The sequence below is a fragment of the Trachypithecus francoisi genome, unplaced genomic scaffold, assembly GCF_009764315.1.
Source record: "Trachypithecus francoisi isolate TF-2019V2 unplaced genomic scaffold, Tfra_2.0 Contig01436, whole genome shotgun sequence".
NCBI lineage: Eukaryota > Metazoa > Chordata > Mammalia > Primates > Cercopithecidae > Trachypithecus > Trachypithecus francoisi.
Window position 1 is genome coordinate 172,163 of NW_022681430.1, and position 22,674 is coordinate 194,836.

Here is a 22,674-nt window from a genome sequence, read left to right on the forward strand (position 1 = left end):
AAAGATACTTTTTCCTTCCATTTTAATATAATTGTAACGTGTTGTAGATACAACCACAAAACAATACCAAGAATTATTATGCATCTTTCAGTGACAACATCTTTTAATGTAGACCTTCCTCTAACCACTGTGCCACAACACTGGTGTACCAAGAATGAGTTACGTTAGGGTTTTAATCCTAGGATCCCATCAACCCTTGGGTAGCCAGCCTGAACCTAGAGGGGAACAGGAGCCCTATGGGAAGTAATCTCTGGCCATGAGCAGCCTCATCTGTTCATTTCAGTGTGTCATTCACAAAGTACCATTTCTCTTGTGCATGACAAGGGAAAGGTTGAGAACCCCTGTCCTAAAGTACATAATAAAACTAATATATATCTTACTGAATTCATTGCATTTTCTTTTTATTTCCAATTTTTTGCTAGCCTTAATAATTCAAAATAATTATACACCAGTACTGAAGAACTCTTAACTTTTATTAACAATTTCGTCCCATGGTAAAAGCCATCTCACTTTCAGTTTACACTAAGGCTACATCCATTTTCCTCATAATGCCTTTTTTTCTCAGTGGTCACAGTTGTACCGCCTGACTATGTTCAGGTGGATTCCAGCTATAACTGATGGATTCATTGTAGTCACTTTGAATGGCAGCCTAACTCCTGAAGTGTCATCGCTGCCATACTCATTCTTTCTAAATGCATTTATCTCTGTGTAGTTTGTGGCTTTTGTGCGTAGCATAGAATGTTCTAGCCCAGGAGGGGTTATTTTCATAACCTTTGATTATAATGTGTAATTACAAATACATACCATTTCCTGTTACCACACCACTAAAATATAATACTCAATGCAACATACATTTCTGATTTCTTTTTATTGGTCTTAATATATTACTTTACTTTTTACATATTGTAGTTATTATTAGATTTTTTCATTTCTGGAACTCACACATCAGAACTCTCCATATAATGATGGATTCTTATATTAATATTGAGCACCTGGGTTTTCTGTACTACTTCACCAGCACTTCTCCCTCCTGGTTCTGGTGTTGGTCCTGTTGTTCACAGGTGATGATATACAATGAAATTGTTTGTATAGATAATGTAAGTGGTTAGCACACATTTCAGAACCTTTGATGTAGCTTCTGCAGAGAATAAAGGCATTGCACATCTAGCAATGATACATTCTTCACATGGCTGTGAGAATTAAATGATACACATAAAATCATTTTGTATATGGTAAAACATAATCCAAAAGTAATGTTTTATGTTGCTACAAGGGGTACCTTAGATTCCCTTAGTATAATTTTGCTAAAAATACACCATTTTGCTTTTTCTTTTTTTCACTTGTTGAGCAGGTTTTCCTTCTGTCAGTACCCATTCGTTATTTCTATAGCTGCAAAAAAAATCATTATTCAAAGAGACTCAGAGCAACAGATGATAAACATCGCAAGGGTAAGTCAGCTATAAAAACATATTTATGCTGACTATAATCAATATAGTAAATAATTTAATAAATAATTTAAATGTCTTGTGAATTGTTCTAGCATAATCAGGAATGTTAAAAGCAAAATTCATGTTATACTCACCCAAAAAGTGCTTAAAAACCATTTACAATTTGGGAGACAAGATAACTCTCATCTCTTCTGATCAGCTTCTCATTGTATTATAAATATAGTAGGAAGAGTAAATGCTTCTCACAGATTCAAATTACTGAGAGCTTGTTGGACCTCATTTTGCAGATACCACCAACCTTAGATAACCAGCAGAGCATTGAGAACTGCGGTGAGGCAGAGTGTCATTAGGCAAACCACTCAAACTACTGAAACATTTTCTAGGTTTTATGAAAATCAGAAACAACCAAAAAATTAGAAAATGTAACAAAAAGTGTGTCTTGGAGAACTGAGAAATATGCCCAAAGAAGGTGAAAGGTGTTTTATTGGTTCTTAGGAAACCAAAATACATGGAGACCCAAAGAGGCTGGGGATAGCAATCAGACTGAGTTTAGGCAAATTATAGAGCAGTATGAAGTTATCTCTCAGTCTGTCCTTACCACTCCCTATCCCTTGTGTTTCATCTCAGCACAATAATGCACTTTATCTAATAAATATCAGATTCAGTGAGGTTTTCTTGTTAGAGCTGTAAACTATATGTTTAAGTGCTTATGTATTTCAAACATCTGCTTGTGTTACATGATTGCTCACAATTTTAAAAGAGGGAAGCTTGGCTGTGGTCTTCTTAATTGAAAAAGAAATATAGGGTAAAAAGAAATGATTTCCATCTTGTTCAACAGTACATAAAAAGAATCCTAAAGCATAAATTGTAATACTTCAAAATGCTGTAAAAAATAAGAATGTTTATTCTTCAGTAATTCAGTTCCTAGAAGGTGAGTATTTCTTTCTATCACAGAGAAGGACAAAAGATTTGAGTAACTGGTGACATCCCAAAGTCATCTTATACTGAATATGGGAATATTAGAAGAAATTTTATTGCCTATGCCCATCAAGGGAATTCCAAAGCCACACTACCCCCCTGAAGAATGAGTTTAAACAGGTATATTCAGCACCAGAATTGTTACTTGATCTTGGGTAGATATTGGCTCAATGATTAGCTGTATAGCTACTCATTCTGACATTTTCTGTTAGTTGTACTCGTACAATGTCATGTGCCTTTTTAGTATTTTCTCACCTTGGTCTATGATTTTTTTATATTTGTAAGAAAAAATCTGCAGTGCTTTTATACATAACAGAATGAGCTAGTTTGGATTAAACTAGCAAGACTAAACAGTTTTTTCTGTGTCACTCACAGGATATCAAATATCTTTTTGTGGAATTTTTCTTCTACTTTAAAGAAGGAGAATGGCAGGTGTAGACTGTGACAGGCTAAGTTTTCTACAGAGCATGCAAAAGAATGAGTAGACACTTGACATTGAGAGCTGAGTGGCATTATCAGTTTTCTATGGGTGTTTCCCAACATTTTAACTTGTAAATTGCCATATCACTTGGAATTAATGACTGGTGACTATTTTGACACAAGGACAATCTTACAAAGTGTAAGATTGAGCTTATATGGTACAATCTAAATATACAAAAGTGGTTTCCTAACCTAAAATAAGTTCCTCAGTCACACTGTCAAGAATTGTATCATTGTTGGGATATTTTTTCATTTGGAGCATTTTCTAGTAAATATGAATTCCTGATGAGAGGATTAGCTACTAACCTTATTTGCTGTTAGCATCCTAGCATAAATGTGTTTATTATTTATAATAAATAAATAATGTGACAGCTGCCCAGGAGCTAGACTGGGAACAGAAGATAGGAAAAGGTAGGAAAAAACGGTCTGTAACCCAGGACACTATCCTAGGAATACAGACTTCTTTGATAAGTGGGGACACAGAGAAATAAAAGGCTGTTAATAGCATTTAGCATTGTATATGGGAGAAATGGAAAAGGCTCCAAAATAGTGTTTTATTATAGTAATATTCAACATCATAAGTAGCCTTAAATTGTAGATTTGTGATACTAAAATGTTATCTATTAAAGCAAATTGCTGCATGTATTTAAAATGCCTGAAATGTTTATCTTTAATCTGCACAATAGTTTTCATTGTTGCCAAAAAAAGATACAGTCTAATAAAGACTATTTAGATAAATATATAAGCATGTGAATTTTATATGATAAATGACATATATTTCTTATAGATATTTTTAAATATATTGTTTTTCACCTATTCCGTGCTTATATTTTGAAAAATGGTACAAAAGAATTTTGAGTCACTCATATCTCTATCACCCAAGCAAAGCCATTAACATTTTAGTAAATTTTCTTTTGATATTTGTTCTGTATTATCTTTAAAAGACAACAGAGTTGAAATAGTATTGTAAACACAATTTTATTTCCTACTTTCTTCAGGTGTACCTTCCTTGTACTATTTACGTAGTTTTTATGACCATCAGTTTTTTCATTAGTTGGATATGTACTTAAGATATTTCTAAAGTTTTGTTTTTATAGATAGTGCTGTGATGAACATGGAACTGTATAAAATATGTTCCAAGTTAGAATTCTCAGTGGAAGGATTATTGGGATAAAGCATATGAATATTGTTATGGTCTTTGATACATGTTGACAAGTCACTTTTGTAAAGTAGACTAATTGTACCTTTAGAGAAAATTCAATATCTAAAAAACCCTAAGTCCAGGTTTATCATCAGAAATATATACCTTGTTTTGAATGTTCCATTTTATATTTGTATTTATTAAACAGAAAACTTTGCTATTTAAGAGATGAGACATATGGAAACTGTGATGCAACATTTTTTATTATAGAAGGTGAATTATTTTTGGTCCTTCACTTTGGATCCCCTTTGGTTATCATTGTTACAATGTGAAATCATAATAAGCCATTTTCACAAATAAAAATGTGTATAATTGATTTTTATAGAATTGTTTATATAAGAAATGGCATAGATAATTGTTATTTTTACTAAAGTCTTTAAATGTTTTAAACTTAATTATAGTCTAAGTAAAAGCAAAAATGTTTACTTTCTTATTAGCAAAGTCTGGTGGATAAAGTATCTCGAAGACAGAGACCTGATATGAATATGTTATTTCTAAATATGAAAGTAAGACGGACACATCTGGTTAGCGATTCACTTGATGAGGTATAATTTATTCCAAAATGATATTAATTAAAGCTTAAAATTTTATAGTATGATTTATTATAAAAATCTTAGTAAACTTTTTTATTTCTGTATTCCAATAAGTGTGCTTCCTTAAATTCTTTTAAAGATCTTGTTGCATACCAAGCTTCCTTAAATTTTGACACCATAGTTAAAATCAGATCTGTATTCATAATTGTCTTATATTCATGTTTGTATGTTTATTAATAGTTTGTTAATTCCCTAGAAAATGATTTGATGTAGAACACTTAAATGAGTAATTCATGTTTCTTCGTATATAACCTAGATTCCAGACCCATCTTTGTTACTGGTTATGTGTGTAACAAGTCATTTAACTTCTCCAGGTCTCAGACTACACATCTATAAAATTAGAGGTCTGACCTACAGGGTGTATTGGGCCTATACAGGCTCTAACATACTTTTATTGCATTTTCATGTATTATCATAAAAAATGCTTCAGCTCGATCTTAATATGGTTATTAGAAGATAATGGCTGATTCAGCTATGTTAGTTAGTTAGTTAGTTAGTTATTTTTGCAGCACATTTTATTTTGTCACCCAGGCTGGAATGTGGTACAATCAAAGCTCACTGCCACCTAAAACTCCTGGTCTCAGGGTCTCAAGCCATCCTCCTACTTCAGCCTTCCCAAGTAGTTGGGATTACCAGCTCAAGCTACCACACCCAGCCCTAGCCATGTGATTTTTTAAAGTTTAGCATTGAGGGGAGTTTTTTTAAAAAAGAAATGAATTATCTTATAGTGTGCTAAATTAAAATTTTGAAGGCAGTAGATACCAGGAGGCAGTACTTTGGGCAAAGTACCTGACCTCTCTAATTCTGTTTCCTGATCTATAAAACATAGTAAACACCTAGCTCACACAGTGTCTGGCAGATTTAATGGATAAATGGATGGATGGAGATTTGTAGCATTGCAAATAAGTTAAAGACTGCCTAACACATTTCCCAGAATTTAAAATGTTAATTCTCTTTTCACTGCTCTTTGTTCTCCTCTACTGTATAATATCTTCAAATAGCTAACCCGGAAAAGAGCAGACTTGAAAAAGAAGTTAAAAGTTACATTTGTAGGGGAAGCTGGTTTGGATATGGGTGGTTTGACTAAAGAATGGTTCCTTCTTCTAATTCGCCAAATTTTTCATCCAGATTATGGTAAGTAATCTAATTTTCATAAACCATGTTTCTTCATAATTGTTAGAGTCAAGTAGTCACCCTTATTTTTAAACTATTCTATGATTTTACAGACTTTTTGTCAATCATAAATGTTGAATAATTGTTTCAGGACTGTTATTTACATTTTAAAAACTTGTTTGAATTGATGATTAGTTGATTCTCTTACTGGGAATCCTACACAAAATGTATCAAGATTAAAAGTAAACATTTATGAGGAGACATCCATATCTTTTCTGAATAAGTCAAATGCATGAAAATTTAATTTGTCATTGAAATAAAAAACATTTGAAATTAAAACACAAAACTGTAGTTTGCTGTATTAAGCAAACTCTTTCATTAATGGGTCATTTTAATAAAAATTCATGAATTAATTTTTTAAGAAAAAATAAGCCTTTGAAATTTTTTATTTTACAGAAACTACCTATATAATCCTTACTATCTGTTAAACTGTTCAAAGGAGAGTTTTCAGTGTTTTCCTTATTCTTTAGTTTTCTTTTCTATATGTGTATGTGATGGGAAATAGGGATGACAGTGATAAATTGAAGTCTTCTGATATCCTCAAAGTTAATTTTGATCATAATTTATAATCTATGAAACTATACTTTTTATAAAGTTATCTGATTAGTTTGTATCTTTTTACCCTGTTTCTACCATTGGTTCAGGAATAAAATATTCTCCATATATATTTAATATATATATTTATATTTGCTGAGATTTGCAAATATATAGTCCCATAAATAATCTGAAATTTTTAACTTGAAAGATGATTTGTAACAGAATTATTGTTGGTTAGCTTCTAATAGATGAGATGTCATGTACATGTTTTCTACTTTGATTTTTTTAAGTCAGTCATGTTAATAATAAAATTATTTGTGTGTTTTTTTAGGCATGTTTACATATCACAAGGATTCACACTGCCATTGGTTTAGCAGCTTTAAATGTGATAACTATTCTGAATTCCGATTGGTTGGAATTGTATCCTTTAAACTTTCCACTAGGAGGTGCTAATAGATTAGAGATTTTTAAAGATTTTATCTGTATTTTAGAAAACTGTTTTCTTTAGCCATTTTATCAAATTAAATATTATTGTCAAATGTACTATTAGATTTTCAGTAATCTTCGTTATGTGTAATATATGTCAGTAGACTTAACTGAAAGAAATGAGAGTTTGATACTTTTCTGAAAACCTTATCTCAAAATAAAAATGGTTCTTTACTATTTCACATATAATTGAAGTTATCACTAATTTAAGGCTTTTTTAAGAAAAAAATCAAAGTATTTCCCATTTATCATGAAGTATTTTTTTCTGTTCTTTCACTTTGTGCTCATTTCCCTCAGTTTACTGAATTGAAATTGGGAGAATTAAATCTAGCTCTTTAATATGCCTCCAAATCCTGAAACGTAAAGGGAGCATTCATAAAAATTGAATGGAATGGGAATATTTAAAGCATATAGTATTCTTTTGTAGGTTTTTTTAAGTTTTATAAGTCCATTTGCAATCCTATGATTCCTGTCAGGTATATTGTAGTATATTGTAGAGGGCATTTCCGCATTGGGTAGGAGATTGGACAAGATGCCTTCTACATTAGCTTTTTAGATTCCAAGAAATATAGTTGTTTGTGGAGGAAAGGAGGGAAGAGTAAATAAATAAGCAAGCACTGGAGATAAGAAGGTTTACAAGTAGGGGGAAATTCTTCATCTGTTGTCAGAGTCAAATGACCATATGGCAGTAAGTACTAAGGAGTTCTGAGAAGGAAAATATACAATGTATTTCTCCCAGAGAGGATAGAGATTTAAAAATGGAACAATTACATTTGATTAACATATGGCTGGTGAGAGTGGTGGGACATTATAAGCTGAGAGCGTGGTGAGAATAAAAAAGGCTAAATTGTGCTGGGCTTGGTAGAGAGCAGCAGCAAGCACACTGAAAGTTATGGAAAATACCATCAGAAAATGAATGAAGAGCCATCTTTGAATGTCTGTCTTTGTTACATCTGTTGGAATAAATTATGAGGCACATATATATGGAAATTGAGAGATGAGATTAATAAAAGAAAGGGTAGTAGAGAACAAACTGCACATTGAGATAGTAAACTCAACTTGAAAATTTGTATATATTGTTATGTCTGAAGGTCCAAAGTGCTAAATTCCATAGAGAATAACACTTAACAGTTCTGAGACTCCTGTTTATATTCTAGTATCTGCAGTCATCATTTGTTGAATGTTTCATCTTCATTGAAGGGCCTAGTCATTGATGCTTGTCACTATACTATGAGCTATTTAAATTTTCATACATAAATGTTTGTCATGCTTTATATTCATATATCACAATTTAGATTTGGATGATATTTTGACTCTAATATGTACAATAAAGTATTATAGCTTAGTTATATTTTTAAGTGATACTATACATAAAATCATAAAATTGCTCATTTTTTTGCTATAGATACTAGTTTCTGTTTAGTCATTACCCCAAATTGCATATTAAGCATATTTAGCTATTCTATATTTCAAGCTAAACAATTGAATCTAAAAATTAGAATTGCTACTCTCATTATTATGTGTGTTTATCACACACAGATATAAAACCTATAGAAAGCTAAATTGATGCTGTAAAAAGCATAATACTATATAGGAGAAATGTGGGATGAGAGTGGATTGTGGTCAGGTAAGGGATTGGGAACTGAAATTTGAGAAATAACAGGTATGAACATTGAGAAAATATAGTTGGTTTCATATATATCTCCAGTTTTAAAATTTCAGGACCAAAGATGTGTTGTTCTAGTAGTTCTGACAGTATTGTGTTTCTAATACAATTATTTTGAAGTATAAGGCCTTATTATCAGCCTTCATTACACTCTAGCAAATTGAAATTTTGGTGGTCTCCCAATTTTTAAAAGTTATTTTCAGTAATTTACCCAGCTCATATGTTTAGATTTCCTTATGAGCCTATAAAATGAATTACTTCCTTAATAACTTTATATAATTGACTGTTGAAATATTATGAAATTTGATCTAAAACCTCTCTTTCCATAAATGGATAAGTTACATTCCACCATATAACTAGTAAATAATCCTGAGAAAAATTTATAACATCTGTAGCTTTTTAACTTTGACACTGAGAAACTCCAAGTAACATAAGTCTTTCAAGTTTTACTGTTGGAAATTACCTATCCTATTAGCTTATCAATAGCATATTTATATCTGTATGTTTATTCAGTTTAGCTCTTTTCTTCACACATAGTCTGTTTTTAATTTTAAAATAACTAAAAACGGCTATCTCCAAAACCAGTATTCTACAGTGAGTTCTACTGAATAAACTGTTGCTGCTGCTTATAAAATTGCCAACATCTTTGTTTAAATTTAGAAAATGTTTTCTGTTAAATAATTACAGGCATGTATTAAGTTGCTGTCTGTTGTGATCTTAGATAAACTTTTCTAGGGAAATCATTGAATACTGTCAACTAAACCACTCCTTTTTACATGACTTTTTGTAATCAAGGAATTATATTATGTAAAATAAAGGGAAAATAAATGAAAGAGGGGAAAGGAAATATGTGATACTAATTAGAAAGTCAGTGTTAAATCTGAAAGAAGTATGCAAAAAATAGACTGATGCATAATTCAGAACTCATTTGTTGTCATGGATTTTATGTTAATGCTTAACATTTAGTATGCATAGCTTATGGGACTAGCTGTTTATAACAGCATCACTTTGGATATTCGTTTCCCTCCCTGCTGTTACAAGAAATTATTGAGCCCTCCCATCATTCCTAGTGATCAAAATATACCAGTAGGCATCTGCAGTGTTACCGTTGACGACTTATGTCAAATTATGCCTGTAAGTATAAAGTTATTAATATCTCATCCTTTAATGCTAAATCATCTTTTTTTACCTGCACAGTCTCTCTCCTCCTAATGCTATTCTTACTTTTAAATATGGTTTCCTTCAACCTTTATAACTCATGTCCTTTTTTCAATTAGCTTTTTCTTTCCTTAGAGAGACATGTCACCCACTTTGCAGTGCTCCTGAGCTTTTACAACATAGAGAGGCAGTAATTCAAATCCAGGCTCTGCCACTTACTAGCTCTGTGAATTTGGATAAGTTATTTAACCTTTCAGTTTAGTTTCTTTATGTGAACAATGGGATCGTTTTTATTAATAATTTTTAAATGATGACAATTATATCAAATCTATGCCAGCCTAGATTTGTATGAAAATTTGTGGTTTTAAAGGAGTAGAAAATGTATTATGTAAAATATAGAAAATCATTCTAATCATGCTGTTATTTACCTTTTTCTAATAATTTAAAATAAAACTTTAATCTTTTCATAAAAATTATATTGAAAATTTTGAAATATTGGGTCAGTTTTTCTATTTTTAAATATTTATGGATAACTTCAGTTGTAATATAATGTAAGAAAATTTTTTTTTTTTTTGAGACAGAGTCTCACTCTGTCACCCAGGCTGGAGTGCAGTGGCTCCACCGTGGCTCACTGCAACCTCTGCCTCCTGGGTTCAAGCGATTCCCATGCCTCAGCCTCCAGAGTATCTGGGATTTTAGGCACGCGCCACTATGCCTGGCTAATTTTTTTTTTCTTTCTTATTTTTTTTTTTTTTTTTTTTTTTTTTAGCAGAGACGGGGTTTTGCCATGTTGGCCAGGCTGGTCTTGAACTCATGGCCTCAAGTGATCTGCCTACCTGGGCCTCCCAAAGTGCTGGGATTACAGGCATGAGCCACTGCACCCAGCCAGAAAATGTTCTTTTTTTTCCCCCCCACCAAGACAGAGTCTTGCTTTGTTGTCCAGGTTGGAGTGCAGTGGAACAATCTCGGCTCACTGCAACCTCCGCCTCCCAGGTCCAGGCAATTCTCTTGCCTCAGTCTCCCAAGTAGTTGGGATTACAGGTGCGAGCCACCACACGTGGCTTTTTTTTTTTTTTTTTTTGTCTTTTTAGTAGAGACAGGGTTTCACCATGTTGGCCAGGCTGGTCTTGAACTTCTGACCTTGTCATCTGCCCACATAGGCATCCCAAAGTGCTGGGATTACAGGCATGAGCCACTGCGCCCGGCCAACCAGAAAATGTTTCGTTCAGTGTACTTAACTTTTTCTTGGGAGGGGAGGGCACTGTACATGCATGAACATGAAGGAATTATATGTTTTATGTTTAAAATATGAATCCTAAAACATTAGCAGATTTTCATAGGAATATAAATTGAAAGTGAGAAATACTACAAATTCATAAACAGTAATGTAGCAGATAGCAGTGAATTATGACGGACACTACATTAGAGGTATGCTTAGCTTGCTGCTTAAGAATAGACCCGAGTTATGCCCCTGTAGTTTGAACTGGATAGTTTCCCCATCTATGACCTATAATGATTAGCTTCTGATGGTAGAAATCATTAAGCATTTTTTGCCCTGGAAAATGCATGTCAAATATGATCTTTATATATACATATGCATGAGCTATAGGAAAGCCACTTAATTATCCTAGCTAATGCTATTTGATTGAAAAAGTCATTAACAGATTTCTTTTTATAGGAGTTGGCCCATGGATTAAGTGAACTCTTATCACATGAAGGCAATGTTGAAGAAGATTTCTATTCAACATTTCAGGTACTATTAAGGGCAAATAGTTATCTGTTAATCATATATTTCATATATGAACAGCACAATTTGTTATTAAATACTCACTGTTAGAAAAGATGAACAAGGATTAACCAATACATACAATCCGCTATCTTAAAGGACCTTAACCTGATAAAGTAGACATGTGTAGATGAGCAGTCAAAGTGCTTCATTCACTAAGGGTTCAGGATACTCTCTAGGCAAATTACATATCCCCTTGAGTTGGTTACTTTCTCAGAGCTTTTTAGTTTCTAAAAATAAGCCTATCCTGTAACTTCAACATTAGAAGTTAGGAGTAGAAACTAATGAGTTAGACCAAAACTCTCTCATTTCCACTCCTTTTCCAATATTTGAGAAATGGAAATTACAGTGATCTGCAGAGCTCCAGGGACCCGTGTATTATCTAGATGGCCACACAGTTTTGTGGACTTCATTAAAGTATTTAACTGTATTAGGCAGGGTTAAGTTAAGGCACTATTTTTTAACCCCATAATTCTTTTATGATCCCTTGTTCTTAATACAAATATTACAAGCGCTTAGCCTTTTATAGTTTATGTGTTTAGAAGGAAGGGGGAAAAACTGTTCTTTTTAAATTGTATAAACCTGTTCACCAAAGTATGTTATTATATCAACCATATTAATGTGTGTGATGGTATCTCCCGTCAGGTTTTTCAAGAAGAATTTGGAATAATCAAGTCCTATAATTTAAAGCCCGGTGGTGATAAAATTTCAGTTACCAATCAAAACAGGAAAGGTAAGTTAATACCATTTTTAATTAAAATGAATTAGTATTTGCCATTTACTTTTATGATTTAAGAGATGTAAAATTGCTTTTCAGAATATGTACAGCTTTATACTGACTTCCTTCTGAACAAATCCATCTATAAGCAGTTTGCTGCATTTTATTATGGATTTCATAGTGTGTGTGCTTCAAATGCCCTAATGGTGAGTTTACAACTTTAAATCAAGCTTTCAGTAAGGTTCTGTAATACTATCATGTTAACAAATAATAAATATTTTAGTAGGTAAGCTTTTAAAGTAGAAAATATTTTCTGCTTTTTAAAAGTAGAACTAAAAACAAAAATAATTCTCTCATTTCAGCCTTCATTCTTTAGAGGGGAAAAACACCCCAGTCAGTTCATTTTCTCTCCCCTTCTACTAAGTCTTTTAGAACTTTACAAACTTTCTCCAAGTAGAGTGGATGAAGGGATCCATGGACTCAGGATCTTAATACTGAAGGACAAGGCACACAACGCAGTTAACATGTAGCTCCAGGGCAAAAGCTACAACTTCTTAATGATTAAGGAACATATGTATAGCTGCTACCTCAGGGCTCCCTGAGCAACTCTGCATTGCCTTTTACCCTTAGCAAGTAGTTTACCTCCAGAGTTATGGTGGACTCAGTTTGGTCTGACTTGTCTTAGCCATGTGAATATGGGTCAGCTACTATTTAGAATACCATGTCAGAAGTATCATAGGATACCTTTCAGTCACCCCAGCTACCCAGCGCACACTTCAACATGCCATTTGTATCTCCCTTAGTTTTCTTATGAGGGATTGGAGTAAGGTCTTTCATTTGAATTATTTTTCATGGGAGAGAGAAACAGACTATAGAGGTTGTTTTGGGGCAAAAGCAAGTGGCTTACATTATTGCCAGCTGGTTTTAGAGAAACCTTTGTAATATGTTTGTTGTCAAAAATACCTTTGAAAGAGAAACACTTTATTGAGCTCTAGTTAAGTTGTGTTTATGACACTCTGGTAATTGTGGGAGTGGACAGAGGGAAAATAAGAATTAATTAGCATAGCATGGTCTCTATTTTTAGAGCTTTAATCTCTATAGGTGGTAGACTAGCCCACCTGAAAGTTGAAAAAAACAAGAGACATAAGACAGACTATAACCAAGTACGCAAACTCTACAGTGCACACAGGAGGTGTTATGGGATATTGGAAGGAGATACTAGGATATGGGATATTAGGTGGATCAGTAGATGTTGGAGCTTCATGCTGGGTTTTGGAGAAGAGTAATTTGGATTTGTGCAAAGTCATTTGCTTGTTTTTCTGGCAAACTGCTAATTACTATTTTACAAGATCTATAAACTTCAGAAGCAAAAAATATCTTGCTTTGGTAGGAAAAATATACCCAGAGAAGATTTTTCTTCAACAAAAATGGTTTGATTTACTATGAGAAATCATGACTTTTGTGATTTGATCCAGTGAAAATAGTTCCAATTTCATTTAAAACCATCACTCTTTAATTGTTGTTTTTGATAAATAATTATTGGCAGCTGCTTCGTCCAGAAGAGGTTGAAATTTTGGTCTGTGGAAGTCCTGACCTGGATATGCATGCTCTGCAGAGAAGTACTCAGTATGATGGCTATGCAAAGACGGACTTAACTATAAAGTAAGCTCTTGATACTTCTGATAGTGGGGATGTGGAGAGGGAACAGCAGACAGTGTGATTCATTTATTTGCATAACTTACAATCTGTGAATCGATTAAGTTAGTCCAAATATTAGAGAGCCCACAGTCTTATTTTATCTCTGGAAAGTCTATGAGAATTTTAATATGAAATCACTCCCTTTGCGAGAAAATTCTATAAACAAGTTTCTACAAAAGTGTAGAGATTTTACTTTTAAAAAAATGACTTTGCTCCTAGAATTTCATGGATGCTATCCTTATAAATAACAGTTTAATAGCACTATGTTGAAAAATAAGATTTGAAAGTTATACAGGAGAAAAATGGTTCCTGTACTATCCACTGCTGAACTTACATACTTTTATAAAAATATTATTTTATAATGTTAGTCAAAAGTCTAATACATATATAGAAGCTCACCATTCCTTAATTTTACAGAAATTCAGGATATTATATATTCTTAAGGAAAGCCCTTTCCTTAGAGCTTCCTTTATATTAGTTTATTATAGGATTTTTGTCAAGACATTTGATGTTAATTTCCTTTGGTATTCTCTAGATACTTTTGGGATGTCGTGCTTGGATTTCCTCTTGATCTTCAAAAGAAGTTGCTACATTTTACTACAGGGAGTGACAGAGTACCTGTAGGAGGAATGGCTGATTTGAACTTTAAAATCTCAAAGAATGAAACTTCTACTAACTGGTAAATTTCTGGATCTAATTTTATTTTAAATCTAAAGGTTACTGCTAATACTGCTAATAATAATACATTTGGAATCAGGAGATTTACTCCGTTTGAAGTTATTTTCATAGAAAAATCTTCATGGCCTTGAAGAGATTTTGATTAAAAGTTCTCTTACTAGTTTTTGAGACATACTAACTAGTAATTCATTTCTAACAACTTTTTACTTTTCTAGGTGATATAAGTGCTTTGTAGTCTCTTTTAGAACCTTGTTACTTTGTAGTAGTATATTGTCTAATGTTCATTTTTATTTAAATGTGAAATGTGTTTTTTATTTTTAGGAAAATCACTAAGTTGGGATATCTGGTTTGTGTAGTTTTCTTTCTTTTCTAGGGTGTTGGAGGATACTATAAGTAGTACCAGAAGTACCTCTAATACTAATCCCTCTTCTTTTTCTTAATCTCATGCTTTTTGTATATGATGGTGATGATGGATTTAAATTATTTTTTAGCAGTGTTAAGGCATTAATGCTTATCAGCTTACTCCTTTTCCCAAATAACTTATAATTTCTAAAGCTAACTTGAATAGACATACTTTGATTATAATCATTTCTTTCTCCTGCCCCATACATTGAACATTCCCTGAGTGCTCTTAGTTCTTCCTTTCATTTTAAAGCTGGAATCTGTTCTTTGCCTTTCCACTGCCCCCACCCTGGTAAAGTTACTTTTTATCTCATTACTAGCTTATTTTATCCTATTAAACTCATGTGCTTTAACACTATTTAGATCATGATATTTCCCTGGGAAATAACTTTGTTGCCCATTTAAGTTCTAGAATCTAGAGACTGTAAAATAAAGCTCTAGTCTTCTACCCAGGCTACCTACCAGTTTTCATTTCTTCCCATGCTTTAGTCAACAGCCTGTTTTGCTGATTCGTTAGATACGTTTTATGCCTTTCTCCATGCTTTCAAGTTGTTCCCTTTACATGTGACATGTGCCAGCTTCAACTATTAAAGACACAGTTTAATGTTGACTTCCTCTGTAAAGCCAAAAGTCATTATGTATTCAGTGAGTTTCTCAAATATCTTGTAGAAGTTATGTGCTAGTTATCATATTGCACTTCATATCTGAGGCATTTCGTTCTTCAGGGCAGAGGTTGTGCCTTATACATATTTGTATTCTCCACATAGTCACACATGGCAAGTGCCCAATGGCTATTTCTTGAATAGTATTTATGTCATCATCAAGATCATATTTAAAATACAAAATAAATATTTACATATATAATTAAGAAATTTCTAAATAAAATTTACAATTAAAGTCCTAAAATGAAAAAATTCAAGAGAAATTTTTTAGATTATAGATGTATTTGCTTAACAGAAGTTAATTTTTCAGAATATTTTATATTAAAATCATTTCCAATTTTAAAAGAGTAATCTGAGCAATCTGTTTTAATACAAAGGTGACATTACTTGTAAACTTTCCCAATAATAATTATTATTTCAAGAATATGTGAGCTAACATGGCTTCAGCACGAATCTAGAACAACTCTAGTTTCCCAGTGTAATCTCACATGTATTAAATAAAGCTGACTATCAAAGACATACAACATTTCAATTTGACACAATAATGGTATGCCTCAAAAGACAAGGACAACACTTCAGCTGAAAGAGGAGTTTCCATTCATCTTATAAGGTCCACCACTGAAGATTCACTAGATTTTTGTTAAATAAGATTGGTAATTCCATTAAAAAGTGAGCAAAGGACATGAACAGACACTTTTCAAAGGAAGACAACATGCAGCCAATAAGCATATGAAAACATGCTCAACATTACTAATCATAAGACAAATGCAAATCAAAACCACAATGAGATACCATCTCACAGCGGTCAGAATGGCTATTGTTATATTAAAAAGCCAAAAAATAGTAGATGCTGACAAGGTTGCAGAGAAAAGGGAATGCTTATACACTGCTGGTGGGAATGTAAATTATTTTAGCCATTGTGGAAAGCAGTTTGGAGGTTTCTTAAATAACTTAAAACAGAACTATCATTCAACCCAGCAATGCCATTATTGGGTATGTGCCCAAAGGAATATCAATTATTCTGTCATAAAGACACATGCATGCATATGTTCATTGTTCATTGCAGCACTATTCACAATAGCAAAGACTGGATAAAGAAAATGTGGTGCATATGTACCATGGAATACTATGCAGCCATTAAAAAACAAAACAAAAAAAAAAAGATCATGTCCTTTGCAGCAACATGGATGAAACTAGAGGCTCCATTCTAGGCAAACTAACACAGGAACTGAAAACCAGTGCCTCTTAGAATAAAGTCCTTGGAGTAAATAATCTTCAGTCATTAATTGTATTCTGAATGCTTTTTTCCCCTAAAAGGGCATGAACCTTTGGCAATATTTTGTGGTTATCCTGATTATTTAGTACAGAGTGTAATATAGAATGGCCAAGATTGCAAAGCAAATTTCAAATTACATTCTTTCCCATCTCTGGTTGTCCTTAAGCAGCTTCCTTTGCAAATCACCCAAAGAGTCAGGCTTAAAAGATATACATAATTTGGTCCTGCACCTTAGCAAATACATGTTATTGAAGCCCCTGATGGATTAAGAAAATCCTGGACACATTTTTTCTTCAATGAACATTTTCATAAGATATTCTTCCACTAGAATCTTGACATTGTTTTCTTTCAGTTTTAAGAGACCTTGTATCTAGGTAGATGAGTATTAAATAAACTTGGAAAGCTCAGCCTTAACAGAATGAAGAGAAAACCAATGTTTTAAATAACTCACGAAATGTTATTGAATGGATGCCTGAGACACTGGCATAAAAATAAGTTGTTGTGTAGCTTAGGACCTTGTAAAACAGCAGAGCACTTTAGAAAAAATTATATTAAAAAACTGAGTTGGCAGTTTCATTTTTTTCTTTGCTTTGTTATTTGATGATATTTTTAATTCATACAAATGTATGTCTGATGCATAAAAAATTGAGAATGTTAAATCTTACATATTAACAACACTGGTGTTTTAAGTCAGACTGATCTGGGTTTGAATAGTGGGCCTACATCTTTACCAGCTCTGTATCCCTGAACAGGTTACTCGTATAGTTACATGGCTATTTTTCCTCACCAGTAAAATGAGAACCACTTTTAGGTTGCTTTGAGGCTGAAATTAAAGGAAACAATGCATGTAAATGCACTCAGCACAGTGATTATCATAGACCAAACACTGAGTAAATGCTGATTCTAATAGTTTTAAGTCTTTTAATACAGGGGGCTCTCAAAATTTAGTTTTAAATCTTACAAACTTCTTTAAAAATATTTTCCTTTTCTGTAGTGTATTCACATTTTTATTCACTGATTTCTCTGACAGCTGTTCTGATGTTGTGAAGTTCATAAAGACTGAAGGAAAGAGTCTTAAGATAGCTATAAGAATCCTGAATGATGATAACAACATTATCAGATAGTGGGTTGGGGAGATGACCAAAAGGATTCAGAAGATAATTTTTACATGTGCATCAAGGGGCATCTAGCATCCTCAAAGTGCTCTTTTTTAAATTACTTTTTAATACTAAAAACCAGAATATATATCATTCATTATATTATATACTCCTCGGCTGCCAGATACTTTGTGTATATCACTCTTTTAATCTTTTTAACCATCAGTCCTCAACCTTTTTGGCATCAGGGATTGGTTTTGTGGAAGACAGTTTTCCCACAGAACCAGGGAGGAGTGGGGAGAGTGGGAGGTGATGGTGGCTTTGGATGAAACTGTTCCACCTCGGGTCATCAGGCATTAGATTCTCATAAGGAGTATGCAACCTAGATTCCTTGCATGTGCAGTTCACAATAGGGTTCTTGCTCCTATGATAATCTAATACTGCCACTGATCTGACAGGAGGCAGAGCTCAGGCAGTAATGCTTGCCTGCCACTCACTTCCTGCTGTGCGGCCCAGTTCCTAACAGGCCACGGACAACCATACCCATCTCTTGGCCTGGGGTTGGGAACTCCTGGTTATTAAACAACCTGATTAGGTTATTAAATGGCCTAATTGGATGGTTTACCCTATCATGTTAATGAGGAAACTGTGATTTGGAGATATTATGCAACTCAAACAAGACGCTACAGCTAGTGAGTGGGGAAAGCAGAATTCAAATTCATATCTGTCTGACTCCAACAAAATGCTTCTTAAATGAGTTTCATGAAAGTGGTAACATTGGTTGTCTTGTCTGTAACCTAGCCTTAGTGTCTAGAGTGGTGTCTGATATATATAATGAGGTACTCAGTAAATATCTGTTCAGTGAAGGAATGGATGAGTCATCTCTTAACAGAGTGAAATAGATTTGAATGTGTGTGTCCTGATATTTTTAGAAGTTGCATAGCAGTCATTTTGTGTGTGTTTTAAGACTTAGTTTTTTTTTTTTTTTTTTTTTCCCTAGGTTACCTGTGGCCCATACCTGCTTCAATCAACTTTGCCTTCCCCCCTACAAAAGCAAAAAAGACCTGAAACAGAAATTGATCATTGGAATTTCAAATTCAGAAGGTTTTGGACTTGAGTAACCTAGAAGACTTGAAATATAATCTTTTATATGTAGCATTCACTTCCCTCTTACTGTGCCTTTAGCCTTTTCATGTTTCTGTCTCAAAACACTTTCACAAAGCTTACCAACTTTAAAATATTGTTTTTAAAAAATCAAATATGAAGTATGTTCAGCAAAGGCGTAATTTTCTAAAAACACAGAAATTGCTTGAGTGAGGACAAATCTACATGGCAGAGACAGGTATGGTCCAGTTCCTCTTTTTTATAGCACTTTATCATTCTCCACAAGTAGTTTGTCACAGGCATTCCACTGGGAAAACAAAGTACAATGAAGAATGAATTTATGGTATAATTGAACCCAGTGGCAGATTGTACACTGCTAGCACTGCTAGCACACAGTAGCAAAGCAAACAGCTACATTATCTTTAACATAAGGCATGTAGCCATATTTTCATATAGCGGTATACAACACAGCATCATTGCAAATGCAGTTTACAGGGTTTTTTGATATACTGGCTTGGGACCTTTAAGATTCTTCTCAGCTGTTGCTGAAAAGCATGTAAATAACTACATAATAGCCTGAGAATAATGGGATTTTGATAGTGCCATTTATTGTTAAAGATTTATTTTTACAAAGTAAATTCAGGGTTTTAGATGTGTACACAGCTTTTACAAATCAAAGATGATTGTACAAGAGTATTTTCAGACTAATTGGATTCAAGGTTATATTCTTTTAAGTGTTGTTAGTCTGCATGCACATTGGCAGTAAACTAGTTTCTTGTGTACTCTGTAATATTTGTATAATGATCATTTCTTCTTAAGGCTCAAGATACTAGAAAAGAAATCAGACCTGAATAATCATTGATGAAGTATGTCAGTTACAAGCACAAAAGAATATAACTGCTTTTATAAATTTTTTGAATGATGTACAAGACTTATATCTACATTTTTTGATCACCAGTTGTACCAAAACACTAATTTTTGAAAAAGGTAGGTTAAAGTATTTGACAAAAGTGAATACAATAATAACATTTGTGTCAAAATGATATAGCTTGATATACAAATAAAATTCAACCTTTTGGCCAAAATGTTTGTTTTTCACTGGATTCTGAATATAATAAATTCAAAGTACCCTTTTTTTAGAGTTTCTAATATAGTAGTATGTAAAAAGAAACCGCATTTTAAGTCAGACGGTAAATGTTTTTTGTTTTTTATTTACAGCAAATGAAGCAGTTTTATTAGCATGTTACAAATATTGCCAAACCAAGACTTCTCTACCATACTTTGACAGCTTTCCTTCAGAAAACTCTGAAGTTATATTTGCAATAATAATGAAACCAGCAGTTAGTACCAGCATATGGTTCATGTGCAAATAATACTTTCCCCAAAATCTTTCTGGGCTAGGCTATTTTCTTGCTATGCTTCCTGCACCCAACCAGCAGAATTCTTCCAGGGTGGAGGAACTCATCAGCTTATTCTCCAACAGTTCTGAAGCCAACCCACAAATCTTTGAGAAAAAGGAGTTACTTTGTTTATTATTCTCTTTGAGATGGAAGTGATTCTGCTTTTCCATTTGGGTATATTATTTCAAGGGTATTTGTTCTTAAAAATCTTGGAAAGCCTAAGTAAGAGAGTTAAAGGCATCCTGGTTTTGTTTCATTTTGCTCTGTTTTAAATCCATATGCAAATAAAACTGCTTCTCTCTTAACACTGCTTGAACTAGAAAATCAGCTTTTTAATGTAGGTTACCACTTATAAGCACAAAAGAAACATGTATAAGAAACCAGATTTAAGTGTTTTAAATAAAATATAAACAGTTTTTATTTGGTAGAGATGACTCATGGAAAAATTGTGTTGGCTTGGTCTGCATGTTTAATGATGTGCTTGTATATCGATTGCTGTGTCACTTTTAAATAAGAAGTCCACACAAGCAAGCCAAATTTTTAAATGACAAAGTCCATAAATAACTAGAGATTTTTTGTTATCTGTTGTTAAGTTGAAATTTATAATCATGTATCACTAAATTGCACATTGCCTTTATTTATTTGTGCTCTGTTTTTGGTTTACAGTGTAATAATACCTCATTTAAAAAATAAAAACCACTACTGTTACCTTTTGTTAATTTAAAAAGCTAGAAAACTCATGTAGTTACTTTTTTACATATATAATCTGTTGATGAATTCTTGATTTTTGTATCTGCCACAGTAAATTAAAGCATTACATAGTATTTATCAGTATTTTTTAAATGTCCTGTCCTTTTTTAAAATCTTTGCCTAGTCATATTATTGTCTGTATGATTAGAAGTTTTTATGTCCTTCCTTTTTTGTACAAATCTGTATTGTGTTAAATTAATTTCTGGATGCAATTTTTCAATATTAAAATTATACAGTCAGTCAGGTTTGTTTATTTTTTGAACACTGGGCAATTGAAGCCATATGTTTAAAATATTTTATAAATGTAAGCTATTCTTTGCATTATACTGTCTCAATCTAGTGCTTAGGAAAATCGCTAACACATAACTTAAAAAAATGTATGTTGTTGACACTAAGTATTACCAACCTCTTTAGCATATTTTCAACGTGAAATGTATATCCAGTATTTGAAAGATCACACAGCTATTCCACCAAATGAATATATAATACCATTGGAGTACACCCAGAAGTGAACCAAGTGTAATAATATTTCATTGGCCGTAGATAGATAACTTCAGCTCTTAAGTATTCATCTCCAAAACCATTCATTTGGCCTTTTCCCCCTTGTTCACATATTTCATGCTTAAGGAAGAGTGGAGATTATAAGAATGTAAGAGAGAATGTTATGGGTGATTAATGAAATAATATAGGTAACTGGATGGAAAAAAGACCAGGATGGATTTTCACAGGAGGGGACACAAGATCAATTCACCCAGCTGACCACAAATGCTTTAGTCTAGTGCCTAGGTTTTGGAACCAGACTGCCTGGGTTCACCGTTTACTAGCTAGGCGAGTTAACTTCCTCATTCCTCAAATGTACAATGGAAATAATTTGTAAAATGGGAATAACCTGCCTACCTCGTAGAGTTGTAGGGAAGATTAAATGAATTAATGTGTAAAGCACTTATGCAGTGCCTGGCACATGATAAGCAATAAAAAGTGATGCAAGACAAATTATAGTACTGATATAGAAACATCTTACAACCTGCTTCTGATGCCTTCTGGAGGCTTTTGACTCAAATGCTGGGTTCAACCACAGATTAAAGAACACAAAGTGCTTTTGAAGCCTTAAAATTGTGTTAGGGGAATCTTTCTTATTCTAGAAACAGTACTTTAGGATTTATCCTTACAGATGTCTCATGATGCAAGGGTTTTAAATACTATTTTATAGCTATGTAACAAGATACAATTTTATGTTTAATGAAATAGTTCAAATAAACAAAAATTTCAGAATTAACATAATGAAATACCGTGATTCCCACACTCAGACCTAAAAAAAAAGATAATGTGTTAATATTACCAGTTTTTTTTAAGAATTTTATGAGTGGGATTGAAGCCCCTTTC

At 33.0% G+C, this 22,674-nt stretch overlaps 1 protein-coding gene across 2 annotated transcripts in view; it reads left to right on the top strand.

Annotated features, from left to right (window-relative positions):
• Positions 1–21,594, top strand: part of HECTD2 (HECT domain E3 ubiquitin protein ligase 2) — an 88,967-nt gene extending 67,373 nt beyond the window's left edge. Inside the window, exons 11-21 of one of the 2 annotated variants that reach the window (XM_033224161.1) lie at positions 1,352–1,448; positions 4,545–4,652; positions 5,702–5,834; positions 6,742–6,830; positions 9,538–9,696; positions 11,399–11,473; positions 12,152–12,239; positions 12,324–12,430; positions 13,771–13,886; positions 14,458–14,601; positions 19,038–21,594. In XM_033224161.1, the coding sequence (XP_033080052.1) occupies positions 1,352–1,448; positions 4,545–4,652; positions 5,702–5,834; positions 6,742–6,830; positions 9,538–9,696; positions 11,399–11,473; positions 12,152–12,239; positions 12,324–12,430; positions 13,771–13,886; positions 14,458–14,601; positions 19,038–19,158 (1,237 nt within the window). In that variant the 3' untranslated portion in view covers positions 19,159–21,594. The remainder of the gene's footprint in view (positions 1–1,351; positions 1,449–4,544; positions 4,653–5,701; positions 5,835–6,741; positions 6,831–9,537; positions 9,697–11,398; positions 11,474–12,151; positions 12,240–12,323; positions 12,431–13,770; positions 13,887–14,457; positions 14,602–19,037) is intronic. The other variant, XM_033224170.1, reaches the window with a different exon arrangement.
• The last annotated feature ends 1,080 nt before the right edge of the window (positions 21,595–22,674 follow it).